Here is a 22,706-nt window from a genome sequence, read left to right on the forward strand (position 1 = left end):
CTCCCCACTACACTTTACCATGGCAAACAGGACTTTAGTGTCCTGGCAGCCATGGTAACCATTCAGAAAAAGTTAAACGTCGGATCCGGCAATGCGCCGAAACAACATTTAGCTTAAGGCCGGATCCGGATTAATGCCTTTCAATAGGCATTAATTCCGGATCCGGCCTTGCGGCAAGTGTTCAGGATTTTTGGCGGGAGCAAAAAGCGTAGCATGCTGCGGTATTTTCTCCGGCCAAAAAACGTTCCGGTCCTGAACTGAAGACATCCTGATGCATCATGAACGGATTTCTCTCCATTCAGAATGCATGGGGATAATCCTGATCAGGATTCTTCCGGCATAGAGCCCCGACGACGGAACTCTATGCCGGAAAAGAACAACGCAAGTGTGAAAGAGCCCTTACAGAGATGGAACCAGCCCTGTACCTCACATGGATCCAGAGATCTCCCCATTCACTGCTCTGCTAGATTTATAGTAAGCTGGCCAATCAGGGGGCATCGCCTTTTAGCTGCAGCTCTCTCCCTATAACAGCTCAAGAGTCAGTTGAAGGATGGAACTGAGCATGTGTGGCCACCTCAGACAGTTGGACAGAAAAATAAGAAAAAGAACAAACAGCAGGTGGCACTATACAGATAATTTTTTGGGAATAACTCAGTGGCTATACTAAATTTTTAATTACATACAATGACAAAAATATTCAGATCCAGGTGCTGGTTTGAAAACTGCAGAATGGTTTTTGCGGGACAATCCCTTTAAATATGTTGGAACTGGTTTAGGCACTGCATCTTTGTATTACCTATTATTCCACTCTCCCCTCCATCTTTGCTATGTGAATCTGCTTTCAGAATACAGATTATTGCTTACGCCTGTCTGTGTTCTGGTGTAACAAGTGCAGGCCATCTCAAAACATCTCGTGCCTGCTAGCAAACAGATATGGAAGTTGCAGAGAATTTGCATCGCCCCTGGCTTCTCCTAGTAAGCAGCAGTTCTAATACAGCAGCCTCATGTAAGTGTAGGTTTACTACCTTTCCGAAGACACACAACAATACGTTTTTGTCACTGGGTGTAGGACATCAGATCTTTACTGTCTGTATCTGGTTTGATCATTTTTGTGCGCCTGCAGAATAATGCACTTTGACGCGCTTCTATAAATTCCTAGCAATGCTTTTACTATGAAAAAAACAATGCATTTATATGGTAGACTTTCCTTGTCATAAAAGTGAATGCTCATCTCATGAGTCACCTGGAAAGCTTGGTAACACATCCTGTTACAAGAACTATACAGGACTTCTAATCTGCCCAGTGCTATAACCTTGATGTGGGGTGGGATTGAAGCACTTAAACAGCGAGGAACCTGGGGATACAAATGTGAGGCCAGTTTATGATTAAACCTGCAGATTTGGACACTGGACTATGTTGCAATGGTAGTTGAGAAAGATGGCAAAACATATATTTTCTGCTGGCCTGGTATTCCCTCATGTCCTTACTCCTTCAGAGAATTCACCTACATTACCATATGTATTACACGGGTAGGTGTTGATATCTATTCGCTGTATATGTTACGTGGGTAGTTGTCCAAAGTCATTCTTACAATATGAGATACGGCCAGGAGTTCAGTTTTGATATCTGGAGTTGTTTTGTGATAGTAAGTGGTAGAACTGAAAGGGACTCATGAGAACCAACGAGCCCCAACACCGGACAGGTGCTCTACATTTAGAGCTGCCTGAGTATAATTCAGGCACTGCCGATTGCATAGAACAGGGATTAAACATTTATCGTCAGTAGGTTAATTAAAAGTTGTACAACGCGTTTCCGAGTTAGGCCTCATGCACACAACCGTTGTTGTGTCCGTTGTTCCATTTTCCGTGATTTTCTGCAGACCCATTGAATTTTAATGGGTCCGTGGAAAATTCGGATAATGCACCGTTTGTCATCCGCGTCTGTGATCCGTGTTTCCAGTCCGTGAAAAAAATATGACCTGTCCTATTTTTTTCACGGAAAACGGTTCCCGGACCCATTCAAGTCAATAGGTCCGTGAAAAAACACGGATGCACACAAGATTGTCATCCGCGTCCATGATATGTGTCCTTTTTTTTCCCTATCATTTGCAAGGCAAACTTGACTTAGATTTTTTTTCACTTTCCTTCATGTCTGGTGATCCTCCAAAAATCAAGAAAGACACACGGAAACAAAAACGGATCACGGAACAACGGAACCCCGTTTTGCAGACCGAGAAAAAATACTGTCGTGTGCATGAGGCCAAAGTCCAACTTTTTCATTGGGTTCTAACAACAAATGTAAGAACCATCATATGCATACATAGATCTAAGACCAGAACAATGCATGCTTTTTTGTCTTAGATCAGTTCTTGCCTTTGGTATTGGTGCCTGATGAAGACGTTGGAGTTACTTCAAAACGTGTTTTACATTGTATATTAACCTTTTGTCTATAAATATTTTACCCCGGCACTTGAATTATAGCAGAATTTTTCTTTTTGGAGGGTGAAAAAACAAAAACTTAATGGGAAATAATGAGACATTTTGGTGTCCTATCAGAGGGGCGGAAGGAGCCCAGATGGCAGACAATAAATGGGACATTGCGACAGGCCTCTACTGTGCTCTTTTATAATAACCTATGCTGTAGACAGAAAATTGCTGAAGAGCTTAATTTCTGGTTATAAAATAACATTGTATTGTAAATGCTTCTAGAACTTGCTTAGACCATTGCAGCTGTCAATATGGACTGGATATTTTGATCTACTTGATTATTTCAAGATGTTGTGGAAAGAAATGGACATAGTGTCTTTTTTTTTTTTTTAACGGTTCCTGCTTTTTTGTAAAAGAAAAAAAAGAAGGTAGCGGTTAAATTTCTTGCAAATTGTATTAAAATCAAAAGTAACATGAAACATATCATCAAGTGCATAGGGGGTTCTGACTTTGTGGTCATATTAGGACCCAGGAGCCTAAGAGGGGGTCAAAAGATCCTCCTTCCCCATATAAGGCTACGTAAAAAAAAACTGCTTCAGTTTTGTCCCCATTCATCGTCAATGGGGACAAAACTGAACTGAACAGAACGGAGTGCTCCAAAATACATTCCGTTCTGTTCAGTTGCGTTTCCGGACCGGAGAGTAAACCGCAACATGTTGTATTTTGTTTTCATCCTGGGGATGCGAAGAAAAACGGATCCGTCATGACCCCAATGCAAGTCAATGGGGACAGATCCATGCCTTTGCAGTCTGCATCGGGTCTTGGCACTCTTTCACGGAGCGGATGCCACGCACGGCATCCGCTCGTGTGAAACAGCCCTAATGGTGAGTAGGATGATCTCTTAGGGGTTTTGCATTGGAGCTCCTGGGATTTGCAGGAGTACAATATTAAAGGGTTTGTCCAACCTCAAAAGCAAAAATAACTAGAACCCTGAAAACGTTTAAAATAAAGAAAAAAAGACACTCGCTTAGTCACTGCCACTCCGTTCTAGCTGATCCCCTGTGGACGAGAAGTGTGATGTCCTGCTCACAATAATGACTACAACTATTCACTCACATCTGCAATGCCTATGAGGTCACTTGCTGCTTTGCCCTTCCTTGGGAAAGGTCATCAATATTAGATTGATGGAAGTCCTGGCCCTCCAACTGGACATGGTGCCCACTGGAGTGCTGTGGCACTTTTAATCAGCTGAACATCCAGGGGGACCTGGAGTTGGACCCCCACCAATCTGACACTGATGACCTATCCTAAATTTAGATCATTAATGTAGAAGACCCCAGAAAACCCCTTTAAGTTTCCATGGGTGTAATAAAAAGAAGTAATAATCTGTTAGGGAGTACATAACTTTAATGACCATGAGTTACTGTCAGATACTATTAGGAAAATGTAAGTAAAATAAATTTTTTATGTCTTTATGGTTCATCAAGAACTTGGTCAGTCTAAAATGTATGTGATCCCCTGTTTCTCCTTGAAGAAGCAGATGCACTATTTGTCAACTGTGCAAATATGCACTTATACGTAAAGCACAAGTGTTGTCGATTTCAGGCAAAACCTTATCTTGCCATTCCAGCTACAGTATTATTACTCATATCAAACATGCAGCACATATGTAATCAAACATGCAGCACATATGTAATCAAACATGCAGCACATATGTAATCAAACATGCAGCACATATGTAATCAAACATGCAGCACATATGTAATCAAACATGCAGCACATATGTAATCAAACATGCAGCACATATGTAATCAAACATGCAGCACACATGTAATCAAACATGCAGCACACATGTAATCAAACATGCAGCACATATGTAATCAAACATGCAGCACATATGTAATCAAACATGCAGCACATATGTAATCAAACATGGAAAGTTTTGCTTCCAGTGCTCACATCTTGCTTTGTGTTCATTCAGCTTGCACCAATCCTTATCTCAAGAAGTAAATCTGAAGGATCAATTCTCCAGGGCGATCAACCTATATGATGAGGCTTTAAAAAACCGAGAAGAGCTTCTTAAGGTAACCCAGCAGCAGAATGAAGAGCTGGGATGGCAGCTCCATGAAGCCCAATTTCAGAATGCAGAATTGAAAGAATCCTTGCGAAAGGCAACGGCTTGCCAAAAAGAAATGGAAGACAAGGCTCACAAGTAAGTCTGGTTACCGGCAGGTCATTGTATTCCTTCTAAAAGATGCTGGTACTTTCATTCCCAAATGGATCTCACAGCCTAAAACACTACAAAATAATTAAGCTAAATAACATAGAGGCACACAGTACTGAATTTGCCAAGATTGTCCTGAATTTTAAAGGGAATCTGTCACCTAATCTGAGCCTTTTAGACCGCTCAGATCAGGTTATAGACTCCTGTGCCCACATTACAATGGTACCTTTATTTGTGCTGTCCCTCGCCGAAATCGTCCAAAAAAGACTTTTAAAACTTATGATAATGAGGTTCAACAAGTGCCCAGGCCCCTCAGCGATGTGTCCAGAAAACCAAACCTATTTCACCCCTCTGGCCCGCCCTCCTTTCCTAGTATACCTCCTCCTCTCCCTCACAGATCTCGCTCCTGCGCCGCTCCACACTTGTCCTGCACCTGCGCACTGCTGTGCCCATTATGGGCAGAGGAACAGGGAGTTGGACTGCGCATGCGCCAGTCGGTAGCTCGAAATCCAGCGGGCGGAAGCAACCAGCCGCTGCAGAGGACTGCAGTGAAGCCAAAGAAGGGGCGGGCCGGCGCAGCAGCGTCTTTCCTCTAGCAGGCGCGAGATTTGTGAGGGAGAGGAGGAGGTAATAATAGGAAAGGAGGGCGGGCCAGAGGGGTGAAATAGGTGTGGTTTTCTGGGCACATCGCCGAGGGGCCTGGGCACTTGCTGCAGTAACGCCGCCCCTGGGCACTTGCCGAACCTCATTAGCATACGTTTTAAAAGTCTTTTTTGGAAGATCTCGGCGAGGGACTGCACAAATAAAGGTACCGTTGTAATGAGGGCACAGGAGTCTATAACCTGATCTGGGCGGTCTAAAAGGCTCAGATTAGGTGACAGACTCCCTTTAAGAGACAATCCTGACAAATTAGGCTTGTCCCAGGCCAATATGCATGGAGATTATGCAAACCCTGTCCAGAAGTGGCCTTTCTGGGCTGGGTATGGGGCTTGTACGGGGGTAGAGCTTAAATGGCCCAAATTTAACAACACAAATTTTGGTAAGTATGAAATAATATCATGTTTTCTTTCCAGAATGGTCTCTAAGCATCTGTGGCCATAAAAAAATACTGTAAAAAAAATTATTCATACCTCCTATCATCCCCTAAAATGTTCCACAGATGGGAGGTTCTCATGCAAATTTACCTAAATTAAGACTTTCTGAAAAATGTTGTGGGTGTTCCTGGGCGTATTGGGGACAGAGCTCAAAACGTCCTATGAATAGAGATACAGTGCTTGAAATATTGACTATTGAATAGATTTGTCTAGTATAGCGCTTTGGGACTTCATTGCCCATCCATTGCTGGCCGATAGGTCATAGTTTATGTAGGTTTCAAAGGCGAAAATGTTCATACAGTTGCATTTGTATGCCTGGAAGTATATTGGCATACCTAAATGGCTGTATATTATTATCTACATGTTCTACTTAATGAATATTTAGCTAATGATAGGACAATGACAAACATTTGTAATGTGTTTTTCTCACAGGGACTCAAAGCGAAGGGATGGTTGTGTGGCTGGGGAGTCAGGCTTCCATTTAGGCTCTTGGCCCCAACACACACCATGGTCAATTTCATAGGAAGCCAATTTGCCTATTTGTATATTTTTGGAGTGTAGGAGGAAACCGGAGTACCCAGAGGAAACCCATACAAACTCCATGCAGATGTTGTCTCTGGTTGGATTTTAATCCAGGGCCCCAGCGCTGCAAGGCATGAAGGCTAACCATTGAGCTGAGATGCTATAGCAGTGATAAGGAGTCCTCCACTACAGATAAATGCTGCTCCAAGACTTGAATCTGGACATGCCTCTACCCACCAATTGTAGATTAAAAGAGAGGAGGCTTGGGAGTTGTATGTGTAGAGATCTGATCCAGGAGGTATTCCACTTTATGTAGATAGGCCTTGTTATATTGTAGAAGCCCTTTAAAAAAGATTGATATGCTTTGTTAGATTTAAAATCCCACATTACAACGTAGTAGAACCATCGGAGTAGACACTTTAAGCCAAGCCTAAAATTGTGCTTTGGTGGGAATGATGCACAGTACTCCTTTTACATCAGGTCCCCAACATGTTGTGTTCAGTGAGCTAAGATTTTAGATTCTGTTTGCCAGGTTTGTGGCACTGGAGAACTTTTTTTTTTATTTCCTCTGTGAGTAGCCCACTGAAGAGAAACCATGATTTTGACTGCCAAGACCTCCATCAGTGTGGCTTCTGAGTTTGTTGGAAATTGTGCTCACCTCCTCCTAAATTTTTAATGTATTAGTCACTAGTACTTGTTTTATAAGAACCGGAAATTCCACTGGTAACCTGAATTTTAAGTCATCAGAATTTGCATTTGTAGCATTTGCAGTGAACACCCTTCTCAATTTTTTTGCAAGAAACACACATCACAAATTGACAGAATCCATGACATTAGGTATACTTCTCTTCCATACATAATCCATGACATTAGGTATACTTCTCTTCCATACATAATCCATGACATTAGGTATACTTCTCTTCCATACATAATCCATGACATTAGGTATACTTCTCTTCCATACATAATCCATGACATTAGGTATACTTCTCTTCCATACATAATCCATGACATTAGGTATACTTCTCTTCCATACATAATCCATGACATTAGGTATACTTCTCTTCCATACATAATCCATGACATTAGGTATACTTCTCTTCCATACATAATCCATGACATTAGGTATACTTCTCTTCCATACATAATCCATGACATTAGGTATACTTCTCTTCCATACACAATCCATGACATTAGGTATACTTCTCTTCCATACACAATCCATGACATTAGGTATACTTCTCTTCCATACATAATCCATGACATTAGGTATACTTCTCTTCCATACACAATCCATGACATTAGGTATACTTCTCTTCCATACACAATCCATGACATTAGTTATTCTCTTCCGTAGATCATGGTTTGGTTGTTGTACATGTACACTGGTATGGTGCTAGACCATAATAACCTTGACCCAACTATTGTAATTTCTTTGGCCATGCTGCTGGGAAGAATGTTTTTTCAGGACTGTCATAGATGTCACAGCATTTTTCTAAAGCCCATTACACCACTTTCTGATGCATTTGATAAACGTTTCCCATCAAGTGTCCACGTTCCTGTAGAATGTCACAGTGTAATAACTTATTTCCATGGATGAATTGTATCATGGGCTTCAATGTTCAGTCCTCTATGTATCAATCAATATGTCGCATTGACTGGACCAAAGTACTGTGTTGTAATGGTTACTTCCACCCACATCATTATAGTGTTAGTGATGAGAAGCATTACCCAGCAGTGTTGTGCCTAAGGCTCTCAGGGCCTTGGAACAGGAGCCGAAATTAATAATTAGTTGAAAAACTGTAAATTCTCCATCAAGCAATAAATCGATTAGGGGCAGTTCTCATTCATTCAACTAGTAAAACCATGCCTGTGTTTGAAATATTTAGAATTTAGTGTAGCCCCTCTTGTAGGCATGTACCCAAACCTTGTAGGAACACCTACAAAAAGAGTCCCATAGTCTCTTCAGTACATTACATGGACAGTTCATTGATTTCAGTAGGCAGATTGTAATGCTTCATTTCCCCTGTAATGACCTCGCACAGGTAGTGTACACTTGCTGTCAGGGTCCCTTAAAATTTACTGCTTATTAATGGGTGTCCGACAGAGGGGGAGACTTTCTAATAAAAGAAAATGACTCAAAGTGTGCAACACTATTTAGACCCTTCTAGCACTATGTCCATCCTGATGGTCTTGTAGGCACAGCGAAATCACTGCATAAGCCTAGCTGTAAAAGACAGCCTGACCACTGCTGTAATGACCCAGATTGGACAATTAGTACACAGCACCTAGGGAGTATAAACAAAGGGAGAGGACTTCATTCCTTTACCTTGACATAGGTGAGTGGCAGATGATTACTAGGGCAAACTATTGGGACGCAGATAGAGTATGCTGGAGCCCCTAGGAATGGGAGCCCTGCATATTCCTGATGGCTCCCCTTTTTGACAGTGCAGGATGGGGTTACCCTATATTCGCTCTGAGTATCACTTGGAGCTGCTTGGGGGGGCCAATCCTCTCTGTTGCTACAGTTTTACTCTGCTGTGGTGGGGGGCTGGTGGGCACGGCTAGACTCTGGCTGGTGCTGCCTTTGGATACAACTGGTGGCATTAACCGATGTCAGCAGATGTTGATGACCCCACAGGTGCAGAAATTCAATCTGCCACTTACGCTGTTAGTCAACACTAATGTTCGCTTATTATGAGATGTATTTCTTTGTTATCCTGGAGCTACACATGTGGAGAGAGGTGACTACATTAGGGTGTTAGAGGCCATCTTTATCTTCCTTCGAAACAAATGGAAACATAGATCCTGCGAATTGATCGTCAAAAAATAAATGCAGGACATGAGTCATGTGATGGTTGCTGTAGCAACGTATACAAACATGCCCCATGTGATCCTAGCATTCCAGTCACCTGATCTTCCGGTCATCTGACCTGTTGATCAGGTGACACATAGAAGACTGCCTACATCGGAAGGATTGCGGAAGCAGCGTTGCGCAGGCGAAGTTGTCTCCACACCACGCCAGATCTCCATGTGTCGCTCGGATCCGAATCAGGTTACAAACGTTCAACTATTGTTTTTAATCATGTTATTTATTAGATCACCTGGGTTTTAATGAGTGGCTTAATCAATATGAAATATGACTTATAGTCTTTTACGTATATGTATTGTTGAGGATACATTCATCTATGTCACTTATTCGTTATGTATGGGTTTCACATGGGTTTTGAATTATGTACAATTGGATCTTGATATATACTTTTATGAATTTTATCACATTTTGTTATCAATTATGTTATTGATTAATTGACACTGAATATGCTCTATATATTCTGTGTGCACTCTCTTTTTGTATCACAGTGTGCAAACCGAAACGTTGCTATTGGTGAATAAAACTACAAGTTTTTACTAAAGGAAGCGCCGTGGATTTTCTGGGATTATGCCTGAAGGTAGAGAGAGAAAAAATAAAATTCCTCTCATCCTTAAGGCTGGAATCAGTTTTTTTTTGTTTTTTTAGGAGAAGTACCACTCTTTATATTCCTCATATATCATTTTGTGATCCACTCCTGTGTATTGTTCACAAAAGCGCCCAAAATCTGCATGTGTAAGTAGCGTAATAGCATCACCATTCTCTGTATTGATCTGAAACCTTCAGCAAGACCTAATAGGGTTGAGATATGACCCATAAGTTGTCCCAACTGCAAGACAACATATCTGCAAAATTTCTTGAAACTGTCAAGTTATGGCAACTTGCAGATTGCAAGCAGAACTCAATTACTTTCATTAGTTGCCCTGCAGGCAGCACTACCCTGAGATTTTTGGCCAGGCTACGTGTGTGTGGCCAACATCGCCAATCCCCGGCCTAAATGTCCTATGAAAAAAATGACAGATTAAAATGAAAATTCTCTAAATTTAAAACATTTAAGCCAAATTAAAAAAAAAGAGTAGACCAGAACAGGGTTGGTTAGATCCTATGATACCAGAGATTTTAAGTAATTACTCAAGACAGGAGAGCCTTACATTTGAACTGGATCAACCTCCTTTAAAATAAAGGACGTCTGCGTTTGCAGTTTTTCATGGTCTGGAAACTTTTCATTTGCCAATATTTTACTCAAGAGGAGATTTGATCCTTCATGGATCCACTACATCATACTTCCTGGTACTTGAAGGAGGACATAAAAAGTACACTGGGAAAATAAAAAATTACAGGAACATGTGGCTCTCCTGGTCACTCGCACATATGGGAATGTAAACTCTTTAGCGGAAGGGGAAGGGGGAGGTGTATTTGGTTATTATATTTTCTACTGTATTTATATTTACCCTTTTTTGTATATTTGATATTGGGGGAAAAAAAGAGTAGACCAGGAAAAAACTTTCTGGTGTCTGTGAGAAAAGGGTAGCATTTTGAGGACAACGTGGTTAGAATGTCTCATTTGGGATTCTATTCTTCTCTAGTTAATTTCGATATAAAATTAATGGGTCTTAAATGGTAGCATTTCTGAAGCTGAAACCTTTTGGGAGAGAAACCTTGCACCTCAAGTCTGTGGTCTAACGATACTCAGCAATGCAGGTGTCTTTGGGGCATTGAGCGTAGTGTCTTGTCTGATAGGGTTTGTAATTTCCACGAGGCCCTAAAACACACACAGTAAAACAAAGCCCACCCACCGTCCAATTCACACAGTGACAGTAAGACACACACCAGAGTAGCTGTCTTTTATGCACCAAGCTCCTGCCTTTCGACTCAAAATGCACAAACACACAGAAACATCTGTTTCAAGGGCGCTTCATACATACAGGACAGAAGAATGGTGACTGTAAGACACGTCAGCTGAGTGTGAAGTGCACACAGCTTGGCAAATGCACATCAGTGGGGGGGGGGGGGTGCAGGTTAAAACCTGGTTACCTTTTCCTAACACAGCTGTGACAAGTATGTTGCTGCTGAGAAGAATCAGTGTAGGAAGCCCATAGAAAGCACAAAGAATTTAGCACTGGGGTGCGAGAGGGATGAGGGGTCTGTGAAGTACCGGGATTATCATAGAGCCCAGAAGAGAATACACAAAACTCTTTTCAGCTCACCCGGCAGTCAGCAAAGTCACAATCTGCCTCGTCCTCCATCAATCTCTCTTGAACATGGCATGAACGGAACAATGTGCCCACTTAGAGCAGAGAAAGTGCCTCTTGTCTGTTTATGAGGAGAAGGAGGATCACTATGAAGATCTGTAGGACCTGTAGGATATCTTAGAGAATTATTTGAAGAGTCTATATATCCACCAAGTAAAGGTTCTTAAAGTACCAACGTGAAGGAAAAATGAATACATTTGGTATATGTGCATAAAGAGCTATGGACATCTCCTTTGTAGATAAGGAGCATGTTGACCTAGTTCCCCCTTCGCTATATAGCCACTGTCCCCAAGATCATCCTTCATTATTGAAGTGAAAGACTTAGACTAGTTACAGCAGAAAAAGACCAAGCGATCATCTTCTAATTCTAATAAAAACACTTGATACGGGCCGAAGATTGATGCAATTATCGAGAAGGAGTGTTCCCATTAATTAAGCAACCCAAAAAAATACTTCCCATGAAACGGTACTCAACCCATATATGTTATAGAACACACAACCAACAAAAAATATATGGATCCACTATATATCAAACAATAAGATAACCACAAATTGTAATCAATAATCAAATAATTTATTATCAACAAATGTATTATTCACTTGATTGACATAGCACTATACATAAAAACATGATTAAACAAAATAGGACTGGTAGTGCATGGTTTATGGGCATATAATAAAATGCAAGTGCAACAATTTGCCAGCATAAAGTGCATTACATGTACAATGGTCAATTTTGATAAGACTATGAGCAAAAGTTAAGTCTGATCCTAAATAGAATGATACAAATAGAAAGTAACCTGTAACTATACAGTTAATATACGGGACCAGAACACAAAAATCAATATAGCGCATAAAGAAATACATATGAGTCAAGTAATATTTGCATATAGCTGTACAGTGAGTCCACAAAATGCATTTTACTGGTGGGCTTTAAGCACCCAAGTCCGACACTGGTTTACAACTATTTTCCACAAATCTTCAGAACCAAGGAAAACCTGCATAGAATTTTTAGCATCTTCATTAGAGGAAACATCTCCAGAACTTCATTACAGAGTCATATAATTGTGGGCTCTTAAAAAACCTTCATTAACATGACAGCCATTTTGTTGCAGGGCCTCTATGACAAGTACCTTTTCATACAGTATTGGACATGCCCCACCAGAGGACAATTTAGTAGACTCGGGCTCTGATATTACAATGTGTCCACCAATAACATGGGGCGTGCACTTTGGTGGGATCTCAGAGTCATTCACTCGGGTGGGTCCAAGGAACCCTGTCCAACACCACTTCATCCATCCACTAAATGTAACTTTTAGGCTGCACCCACCTCAGTGTATAATCCACAGAGTGAGAAAACTACAATCTCTATTATGTGCTGTAACTTCTTTTTAACCAAATCTGTCACCGCGTCTCCATTTGCTCAGTAAACATCTCGGAGAAGACTCCGTTGTTTCTGTAAGCCGCGGATCCCGGCAGATCTTTCTGCTTTTTCTGAATACATATTTCTTTTCTAATCTGTAAGTGAGCAGTTTGCAGTAGAGAGGCTGGTGTATACTTTGAAATACTATGTAAATATACTTTTTTAATTCTGGATGAAGCCTACGATCGCTAGACCTAATTTGTTTGTGCTTTCAGTCTTACTAAATATTAGTCTTGACTTTACAGCTATTTCCCTCTGCCAGACACTCGCTTTGTGTCTGAAATATTCCACAACAATCACCTTCCGACCGTTTCCCTCTGTGGAGTTTACCCAAGTATGCGCCGTATATTTTGCTACTGATAAATCAATAGTACTGTGTTGTAATGTGTAAACTTCCAGCTGTAAACGACTTATAAGCAAACTCTAACCACGGGTCTGACTTGTCACCCCTGATCTTGTTGGCTTATAAAACATGCTGCTTGTTTTAAGTAGTGTCTGTATGTGTCAGCTTAGCGGAGAGAAATGCACAGACTGTAGGCACACATCCATCACGGGGCAACCTAGCTGCCATATGTAGGACTAACATGCCCCAAAATTATTAGCCCAGTCCTGATAACAGTGGTGACCAAGGCCTTACATCCCATACAGCTGCTTTGGATAGAGCCCTTGGATAGAGGGCTAAGCCCTAGTAGGTGCCATGCCATAGGGGGCAAGAACCTGTGCTATACTCCCTTTTCAAAGAGAATCTGTCCCAGGAAGCTGGCCGTGTGCACCACGTATCACGGATGCGGACCCATTCACTTGAATGGATCCACAATTCCAGAGATGCGGAGCGGAGTCATATTTTTTTGTGGTGCAGACAGACCACAGACCCGCGGAATGGGTCCGGCCCGCTGCACGGATGTTGCCCAATGCACGGAACGGCCGCACAACGGCCGTGTGCATGCGGCCTAAGGCTAGGGCTACATGGTGACACCTGTCGCAGCCAGGATGGCTGAATAATGGTGATTCCAGAGAAGTGAATGGGTTCACCGCAACAGTCGCAGGGAATCCAGCCGTATTGGTTTTCTTGTGACTGTCGCTGAGATCCCATTCATTTCTATGGGATCACCGCTACTCACCGATCCTGCCCGCGACCAGTGTCACCGTGTAGCCCTAGCCTTCCACCAGCCACAGTGCCTTGTAGGGCTGGCTCAACTGAATGTAGTGATACCTTTCATTTAACAATCTGTTGGTTCATTTTGGAGAGAAGTACAGAATGCAAATGAGCAGTTAAGTGCACTGTGCAAGGGATCAAGGCAACCAGTGAGCCAGTGCTCCAAGACAACCAGTGAGCCAGTGCTCCAAGACAACCAGTGAGCCAGTGCTCCAAGACAACCAATGAGCCAGTGCTCCAAGACAACCAGTGAGCCAGTGCTCCAAGACAACCAGTGAGCCAGTGCTCCAAGACAACCAGTGAGCCAGTGCTCCAAGACAACCAATGAGCCAGTGCTCCAAGACAACCAGTAAGCCAGTGCTCCAAGACAACCAGTGAGCCAGTGCTCCAAGACAACCAGTGAGCCAGTGCAACCTTGGTCCTCCTGCTTACTCTGCCAGCTCCTCCCTCCCCTTATTGATTGACAGGACCAGGCATGATCACTATCCAAGATCATTGTGGCTTGCTGAGGAAGCAGGAGAAGGAAGGGAGCACTTAACAACTCATTTGCTGCCCACACCACTCTGCTGCCGACCGCCCTACTATAAGAATATAAAAGAATATTTAGGACTCAGTAACCTGGATATAGACCTTCTTTACAGATCACACTGTGGAGACTGTGGGCTATGAAAATTTGCTCCTTCAACTGTATATGCAAAGTATTCTGGTCTCACATGTAAATGTGACAATGCCATGTATCACGTCTTCTTTTTGTGTCATTTCGGATCTTCCTTTTTTTATTATTTATTATGTATTACTCAACATGTATAATATGCTTGAAAATCAATAAAAAGACAATGTTGAAAAAAAAACACAAAAAAACCCAGCTAATTTGCATGTGGATTAAAACCGCCTAATAAGATTTTTTGCAAGACTTGTTACCTTTTCTAGTAGGCCTTTTTGTTGCTCTTTGATAGCCCTATTTAATATGAAAATAGACATACCCATTATCAGTTAATGGATCTGTTAAGATCCTTTACAAAATGTATCATACTGGATCTATCATGGTCAGCTTTGGACTGGCTTTAGAGCATGGATCAGCAACCTCCGCCACTTCAGCTGTTCTGAAACTACAACTCCCAGAATCCTCCTTTCACTTCTATGGGAGTTACAAGAACACCTGAATAGGTGTGCATGCTGGGAGTTGTAGTTTCACAGCAGCTGGAGTGCCGGAGGTTCCTGACCCCTGCTCTAGACAGCACCAGAGGATCCTCTGGTGGGTCCACCCTCTGAAACCGTAGTGGGCCCCAAAGATCGACGGGGATCGGCAACCTTCAGCACTCCAGCTGTGGTGAAACTACGACTCCCAGCATGCACACTTGCGTAGCGGTTTTCAGAACACCCATAGAAGTGAATGGAGCATGCTGGGATTTGTAGTTTTACCACATCTAGAGTGCTGAAGGTTGCTAACCACTGTTCTAGGAGGGAAAAAAAACATTTGTCTGCCTTTGGAGCCAATCACTTATGACTAGGGTCTCTTTCTTTGATTTAAAACCTATTAAACTTACAGTATCTCACAAAAGTGAGTACTCCCATCACATTTTTGTAAATATTTTATTCTATCTTTTGATGGGACAACACTGAAGATCTGACACTTTGATACAGTGTAAAGTAGTCAGTGTACGGCTTGTATAACTGTGTGCCCTCAAACTCAACACACAGCCATTAATGTCTAAACCGCTGGCAACAAAAGTGAGTACACCCCTAAGTGAAAATGGCCAAATTGTTCCCAATAAGCCATTTTCCATCCCCGGTATCATGTGACTACAAGGTCTCAGGTGTGAATGGGGAGCAGGTGTGTTAAATTTGGTGTTATCGCTCTCATACACTCTTATACTGGTCACTGTAAGGGTCCATTCACACGTCCGTAAGCGTTTTGCAGATCCGCGGATCCACAAAACACGGATACCAGCAACCGCACATCGCTGGCACCTAATAGAAAATGCCTAATCTTGTCCGCAATTGCAGACAAGAATAGGACATGTTCTATTTTTTTCGGGAACGGAATTGCGGACCCGGAAGTGCAGGTCCACAATTCCGGATCTGGGCAGCACATCGTGCAGCCATATAGAAATGAATGGGTCTGCAATTCCGTTCCGCAAAATGCGTAACAGAATTGCGGACGTGTGAATGGAGCCTAAGTCCAGCATGGCACCTCATGGTAAAGAACTCTCTGAGGATCTGAAAAAAAGAATGGTTGCTCTACACATAGATGGCCTCCTACTTTACATTGCATCAAAGTGTCAGATCATTAGTTTCATCCCATGAAAAGATAGAATAAAATATTTACAAAAATTTGAGGGGTTTACTTACTTTTGGGAGATACTGTAATTGATGACTTCAAAAATAATTTCCCCTGGTTGGCCTCAAGAACCCCAGTCCGACAATGGTGATGGTGCTTGGAAAGAAGACGGCCATGACACCAGTGTGAATGGAGCCCTTTCTAGATCTCCTTTCTAATCAGTCGTTTGAATGATATCCGATTCCATAGTTCTTGCCACACTGCCGTTCTTGGGTGGCAAACCTGTCTGACGTGAGATTGGGAGTGGGAGATGTATTTCTGTGTTAATGTGACATACAAGAGAGCTCTATGCTATTTCTTGGCAGGTTTACCAATGGCCTTGGGCACCACTGTTTCAATAGGATTGTATTAATTTAACTATTTCCTTTGCACCCACCTATCCTCATTTTTAATTGTAGGTTGCGAAGATTGTAAATCATCCTTGGGCACGACTGTATTTAAATATTGCCATAGGATGTAACAGTGACATGCAAATGATTTACTATACTGTGCATTCATTTAATGCTTGTGTTTGGACCTTTTTTATAATGTGCATACATAGCATCTCATTTTCTATTGATAACAGTTATAACCTAGAGTAATAATTTCACGTTTTATATGAGCAGCCAGCACTGTATGTACATTGGTGTTACTCTAATTTGCATAGTCATTAGTGTTGAGAGAATCGAAGTCCGCAGAGTTTCAGGATAAATTCGATTCGTCACAAAGCCAAATTTATTTGTGCTTTGTAATAGCAAATCGATTTAACCTGAAATAGTGCAAAAAAGCAAAAAATAATTAAAATCATACTTACCTGCCCCATTTGCTCACAGCGGGCCGGTCGCAGTCTTGCTTGAAGATCTCAGCCGAAATCCCGTGCGCGGTGACGTATGACGTCACCATGCCAGCCGACGTGATGATGTCATATCAGGCAATGCAAGATTTCGCGCCAGATCTTTAAGCAAAATGGCGGCGGCCGGACCGTTGTGAGCAAATGGATCAGGTAAGTATGATTTTATTTTTTAATTTTATACCGTGTTATGTATATTAGATGCCGCGATCATGTATGAACACGACATCTGAGGGGTACAATGATGGGGGACGATGCAATCTCCGCTCCCTGTTATTGCACCCACTACTTACAAAGAAATGCGCTTTGTGATGAAGTAATTCGTCACGAAGGAAAAAATTTTGTAAAATTCGGCGAAGCAGCTGAATCGAATTTTCCAATACTTTGCTCATCTCTAATAGTGATTTACTGCATATAGTGTGGGCCACTTACCTCAGTACAGTAAACTTTCCCACGTCTTTGTAGAAAATCAATATGCAGCAAAGAGAAAAGCATGGATCGCACATCCACATGCAATGCATTGGTATATTGTTGTTTCTCAGCGCGATTAACATCGCTTCTCAGCGTAATTAATAGTATACAGCCCCATAATCTAAATACTGTACACGAGGCATTAATATATGTTTTGATCACAATGCATAAGCCCACTCGCCACATCAAGGTTGCCTCTATGAGTGGGTACCTACTCTAATTTGACGCTGCACCACATGGCAATTGCCAACGCCACGGTGCCGTACCAGCAGATGACATGACCCAGTAGAGCACCAGCACCCCTACTGCCAGACCAAGCCGCGCTGGCATTGGGCTCCACCAACCCACAGGCACAGCACCACAACAACAATGGCAACTGCGCGATCCATGCTTAACTCTTTGATCGAAGAGAGTCATAAACATGAGCAGTCTCTTTTCTGCAATGACTGCATTTAAATTGGCTGCTGGTAAAAACCTCACGAGGCAGAATAGGGATCGGGGGATGCATTATGGCTATGATATAGTAGTGGGTGATATGCACATGTCAATCGATTTGTCATTAAACGGTAAGTACACTTTTTACAACCAATTGTGGCTCTAGTTTTCTGATGGTGAAATTGGTGGAACTTTGTAAATCGTGTTGTATCTAGCCCTGTGTCTCCATGGTAACAGACGACAAACATTCTGTGTAGTCTGATCCTACTTCTGCCATATGTGCCCTAGTTAGTGGCAACATACCAAATATATGTTACTAAGGCCTCATGCACACGACCGTTGTGTGCATCCGTGGCCATTGTGCCGTTTTCGGGGTTTTTTCGCGGACCCATTGACTTTCAATGGGTCAGTGGAAAAATTGTAAAATGCACCGTTTGGCAGCCGCATCCGTGATCCGTGTTTCCTGGCCGTAAAAAAAATATGACCTGTCCTATTTTTTTCACGGCCAACGGTTCACGGACCCATTCAAGTCAATGGGTCCGTGAAAAATCACGGATGCACACAAGATTGTCATCCGCATCCGTGTCTGTGATCCGTATCCGTTTTTTCCTCTCATTTCAATGGCAAACTTGACTTAGATATTTTTTTTCATTTTTCATGTCCGTGGATCCTCCAAAAAACAAGGAAGACCCACGGACAAAAAAACGGTCACGGATCACGGACCTACAGACCCCGTTTTTGCGGACCTTAAAAAAAAACCGGTTGTGTGCATGAGGCCAAAGAAGTAGAGGACGCAAGACTACAGAATCAGACTACACAGAATATGCTTGTAGTCTATTACCATGGAGACACATAGTTATGCATAGGCACTGTATACACAAGGTGACTAAAAATGCCATTTGTAAATTTTTCTCTTTCATTTTAGATGCTTTACAAAAACTTTAAAAAAAAAGGTGGTTGCCAAGGAGTGCATAGCATTTAACCCAAATGTGTAATTAGAAATGACCTATTGTTTAAATCACATATATACATAAAAATTTTTTTAGAAGCTTGCGTTTACATTTTCAATGTCTCTATCTATAAGTTAAAAATAAATCTGCAGTTTTCACACTGGCCACTAGTCCTAATAATATGTTGAGACTTCCTGTTTTGTACAGGTAACTTTTCAGTAGGCATCTCACCATCACAAGCAGAATTACACTGACCGATCTCACCTCTCTATAGATAACATAGGATCCACCATTCACAATAGGTGATATCACAGCTTATCTTCTCACTCCTCACCTCTGCACAGATCACAGAACGTGCCTCAAAACATCTCTCATAGAAGTCAGTAAGGTCCCCTCCTGTCCCATTGTGTTAGGAGGAAACGAGATCCCCTCCTGTTCATTGTGTTAAAACTAAACGAGGTCCCCTCCTGTCTATTGTGTTAGAAGTCAGTGAGATCCCCTTCTATCCATATTGTTAGAAGTAAATGAAGTCTCCTCCTGTCCATTGTGTTAGAAGTCAATGAGGTCCCCTCATCTCCATTGTGTCTACGGCCCATGTGGCTGCTCTTAACAGGAAGTCTTCGCATATTTTAGGCCTAATGGCCAGGGTGAAAATTGCATGATTTTAGTATTTAAATATAGATAGGGACATGGAAAATTTGAAAATAAATCACCCCAAAAAAAATAAAAATGAAATGTTTAAATGAAAAAAACTTAAGCAGTCAGTTGTTTTCTGATGACACGTTCCCTTTAAGGGCTCATGCACACAACCGTATGCCCGAGACATACGGTTCATGAGCGGGCCATATGTCTTAGAGCGGCATACATCGTGCGCACTAAGTTACTATGATACTGTGCGCATCGGGCCGCCCGTGCGGCTATTGTCCCGCACTCATATGAACGTGCACAAGATGTATGCCGCTTCGGGACATATGGCCCGCTCACAGACCGCATGTCTCAGAGGGCATACGGTTGTGTGCATGAGCCCTAAGGAGGAGGGTGTAGGAGAGATGAGTAAGCACTTCTGTGGGAGGTCTAAAAGAAGCTGCAATGGTTGTCACCAGGACCACGGGCCCATTTTAGTCAATGGTTCTTAAAAAAATGCGTATGCAACGCGAGCGGTATCCGTATTTTGCAGATCCACAATTTGCGGACTGTAAGATACATACAATCGTGGGAATGAGGCTTAACTCCCTTTTTTCTTTTGCCAGCATTCAGTTCTATTAGCAAAAATACACACTGAACAATACCTTAAAACCAAATTACGATCACTTAAAGGTTGAAGAAATAAATAATTTATCTGAAAACTCCTGTGTTGAAAAAATGGATTAAATGCACAGTGATAGAAAAAGCACTGATGGAATTTGCAGTGAAGCGTAATGGAGATTAAGAAACGGCAAAAGCCAAAAGAAAAAAAATTTGACATATTTTTGGGCCAAGTGCTGCAGTGAGGTTTAATGGTTTGTACTTTTTTTTATTTCTATACATGAAACACTGGTACGTGCAGAGGCATGCGGGGGCCCTGGTCGACTTTCAATAGGAGTTTGACTTTAAGAAAACTAATCTGCTCAAAGTAGAAGGGAAGTTTGTAAAACTTGGCAGACTTCTCCGGAGTCTCAGATGGCTGTGATCTTTGCTGCATTTTTATTTGTTAAATGTAATTTAACCTTATTGCTAAATGTCAAGATCCTTTACCTGTCATATAGATTTTTTTCTTCTTTGAATTTAAAAGAAAAAACTTCTGTTACCTCTTGCTTTGTGTGATAAGAGTTGGATTTTACCTGTTATGAACCTCGGGATGTCAGCCTATGGAGAGACCTCTGTGTGAGATTAGAAGCAGAGAAAGTATCTACAAGTCAAAAAAGCCCAATGAAATATTATCCTTTTTTGTAAGTTTATGTAAGAGTTAAATGGCAATGCAGAATCGGGCAGATTTGCCATTCAGGACTCTGGGAAAGTGGGAACCTCTGGGGAAGTTGGAATAGCAACTGCATTTTGTACCAGCGCCAACTTTCCCTGAATCATATCACAGACTTTGCAGTCAGCAGGGGCGGATTGGCCATAGACCCTACAGAGAGAAATCCCGGTGGGCTGATCCCCCAGGGGGCCACCCAAGTCCTCCTCTCTGCCGCTGACTGGGTACATAATGAGCTCCTAACAGTAATTAACGCTGTGAGAATCAGGTACTCATGTACCCCACCAGCGACCGCACATGTCCTCCTGAATTCAACTGCTGTGGCCGCACCTCACATCCTGAGCCCCCTGCTCCATAGACAACTGGAGGAGGAGGAGGACAGAAGATGGCAGCGATTGGTGGCCACCACAGAAGGCCAGCTTTTGGGGCAGTATATTGGGCTACACTGTGTTATTTGGTTCTGCTGAGATGGTATTTTGCACCATGGTATTTTTGACCGCGTCTTCTGTTAATTTAGACCTGCCTACAAAATAGGGCCACTTTTATAATTTTTTTCCAGGGCCACTTTAAGTTCCCAGAACGCCCCTGGCAGTCAGGGTGTGTGTTTTGCCACAATTTTTGCCTAATTTGCTGCAAAATGCTGCGTTTTCGGGAAATATTGTGGCAAATAGTTATGTTCTCCCCGTGTTTGCTTGGGTTTCCTCTTACATGCCAAAGATATATCGATAGGGAAATTAGATTGGGAGCCCCACTGGATATAGTGAGTGATAATAAATATATATATATATATATATATATATATATATGTAAAGATATAAAGCACTGCGGAATATGTTGGCGCTATGTAAGCAAGTAAAGTAAGGGAATAATGAATTGCATGTGGCCCCGATATCTAACTGTACCCACTACATTCATCTTTCAGAAGGGAGGGTTAAGAAGACAACCCAGACGTGGAACATAGGGGTTTAGCTGCTGGGCAACGCTTGCCCGAGACTGTGTATACATGGCATGATAGTAATATTTCAGACTGTCTTCTTATTAGACCCAGGGCAGACCGCTGTTGTCACACAGCCAGCGATGTCACATCATTTGCATGCCCTAAGTATTTGTATCAACTGTTACTGCTAGAGGCTTCTCCAGTTTAATTTCTATGGAAATAAGATAGACTTTAAGTTTAGTCATTCATTTACCCTATGGCTGAACAGTCCGGTTCATTGGCAGAAGTGTCGTACTGCAGTAAGAACAGTGGGAGCTATGCACTTGTCCTTTGCTGACAGTTTGTTCAGCACTTTACACTGACTATTGAAGCCCGTGGGTTTGTGCTCGGGGCACTGTACATGTCTGTTCGTTGCCTTCTTACAGACAGTTGATGTCTGACAGGATCTCTTTTCCCTCTTGCACCAGTCTCCACAGTTCAGTCCTCTGACCTTGGAGATTCTTGCATGAGAAGGAAGGTAAATTGAGAAGACTGGAGACTGATGATGTCTCATATGGAAGGACTTCTGTATCCATGAGGCCGTGCCGCAATAGATATGACATGTCCAATGCTTTGCCGCAACATGCAGACCACGGACCCATTGAAGTCAATGGGTCTGCACCGTGATGTAGCATGCACACTGCCAGTATCTGTGTTTTGCGGATCTGCAGTTTGAAGAGCACAAAACACTTATGGTAGTGCGAATGCCCGCATAACCCTACACCTTATAATTATTCTAGCCCCCTTCTAAAGCCAACCCTAGAGCCAGTGATACTAATTATGC

The 22,706-nt window shown here is 42.2% G+C and overlaps 1 protein-coding gene across 1 annotated transcript in view; it reads left to right on the plus strand.

Annotated features, from left to right (window-relative positions):
- The window catches only part of MIPOL1 (mirror-image polydactyly 1), a 217,104-nt gene that overhangs the window by 186,356 nt on the left and 8,042 nt on the right, over positions 1 to 22,706 (plus strand). Inside the window, exon 8 of the mRNA XM_044271260.1 lies at positions 4,408 to 4,638. Coding sequence (XP_044127195.1) covers positions 4,408 to 4,638 — 231 coding nt within the window. The remainder of the gene's footprint in view (positions 1 to 4,407; positions 4,639 to 22,706) is intronic.

The sequence above is a fragment of the Bufo gargarizans genome, chromosome 11 (genome assembly GCF_014858855.1).
Source record: "Bufo gargarizans isolate SCDJY-AF-19 chromosome 11, ASM1485885v1, whole genome shotgun sequence".
NCBI lineage: Eukaryota > Metazoa > Chordata > Amphibia > Anura > Bufonidae > Bufo > Bufo gargarizans.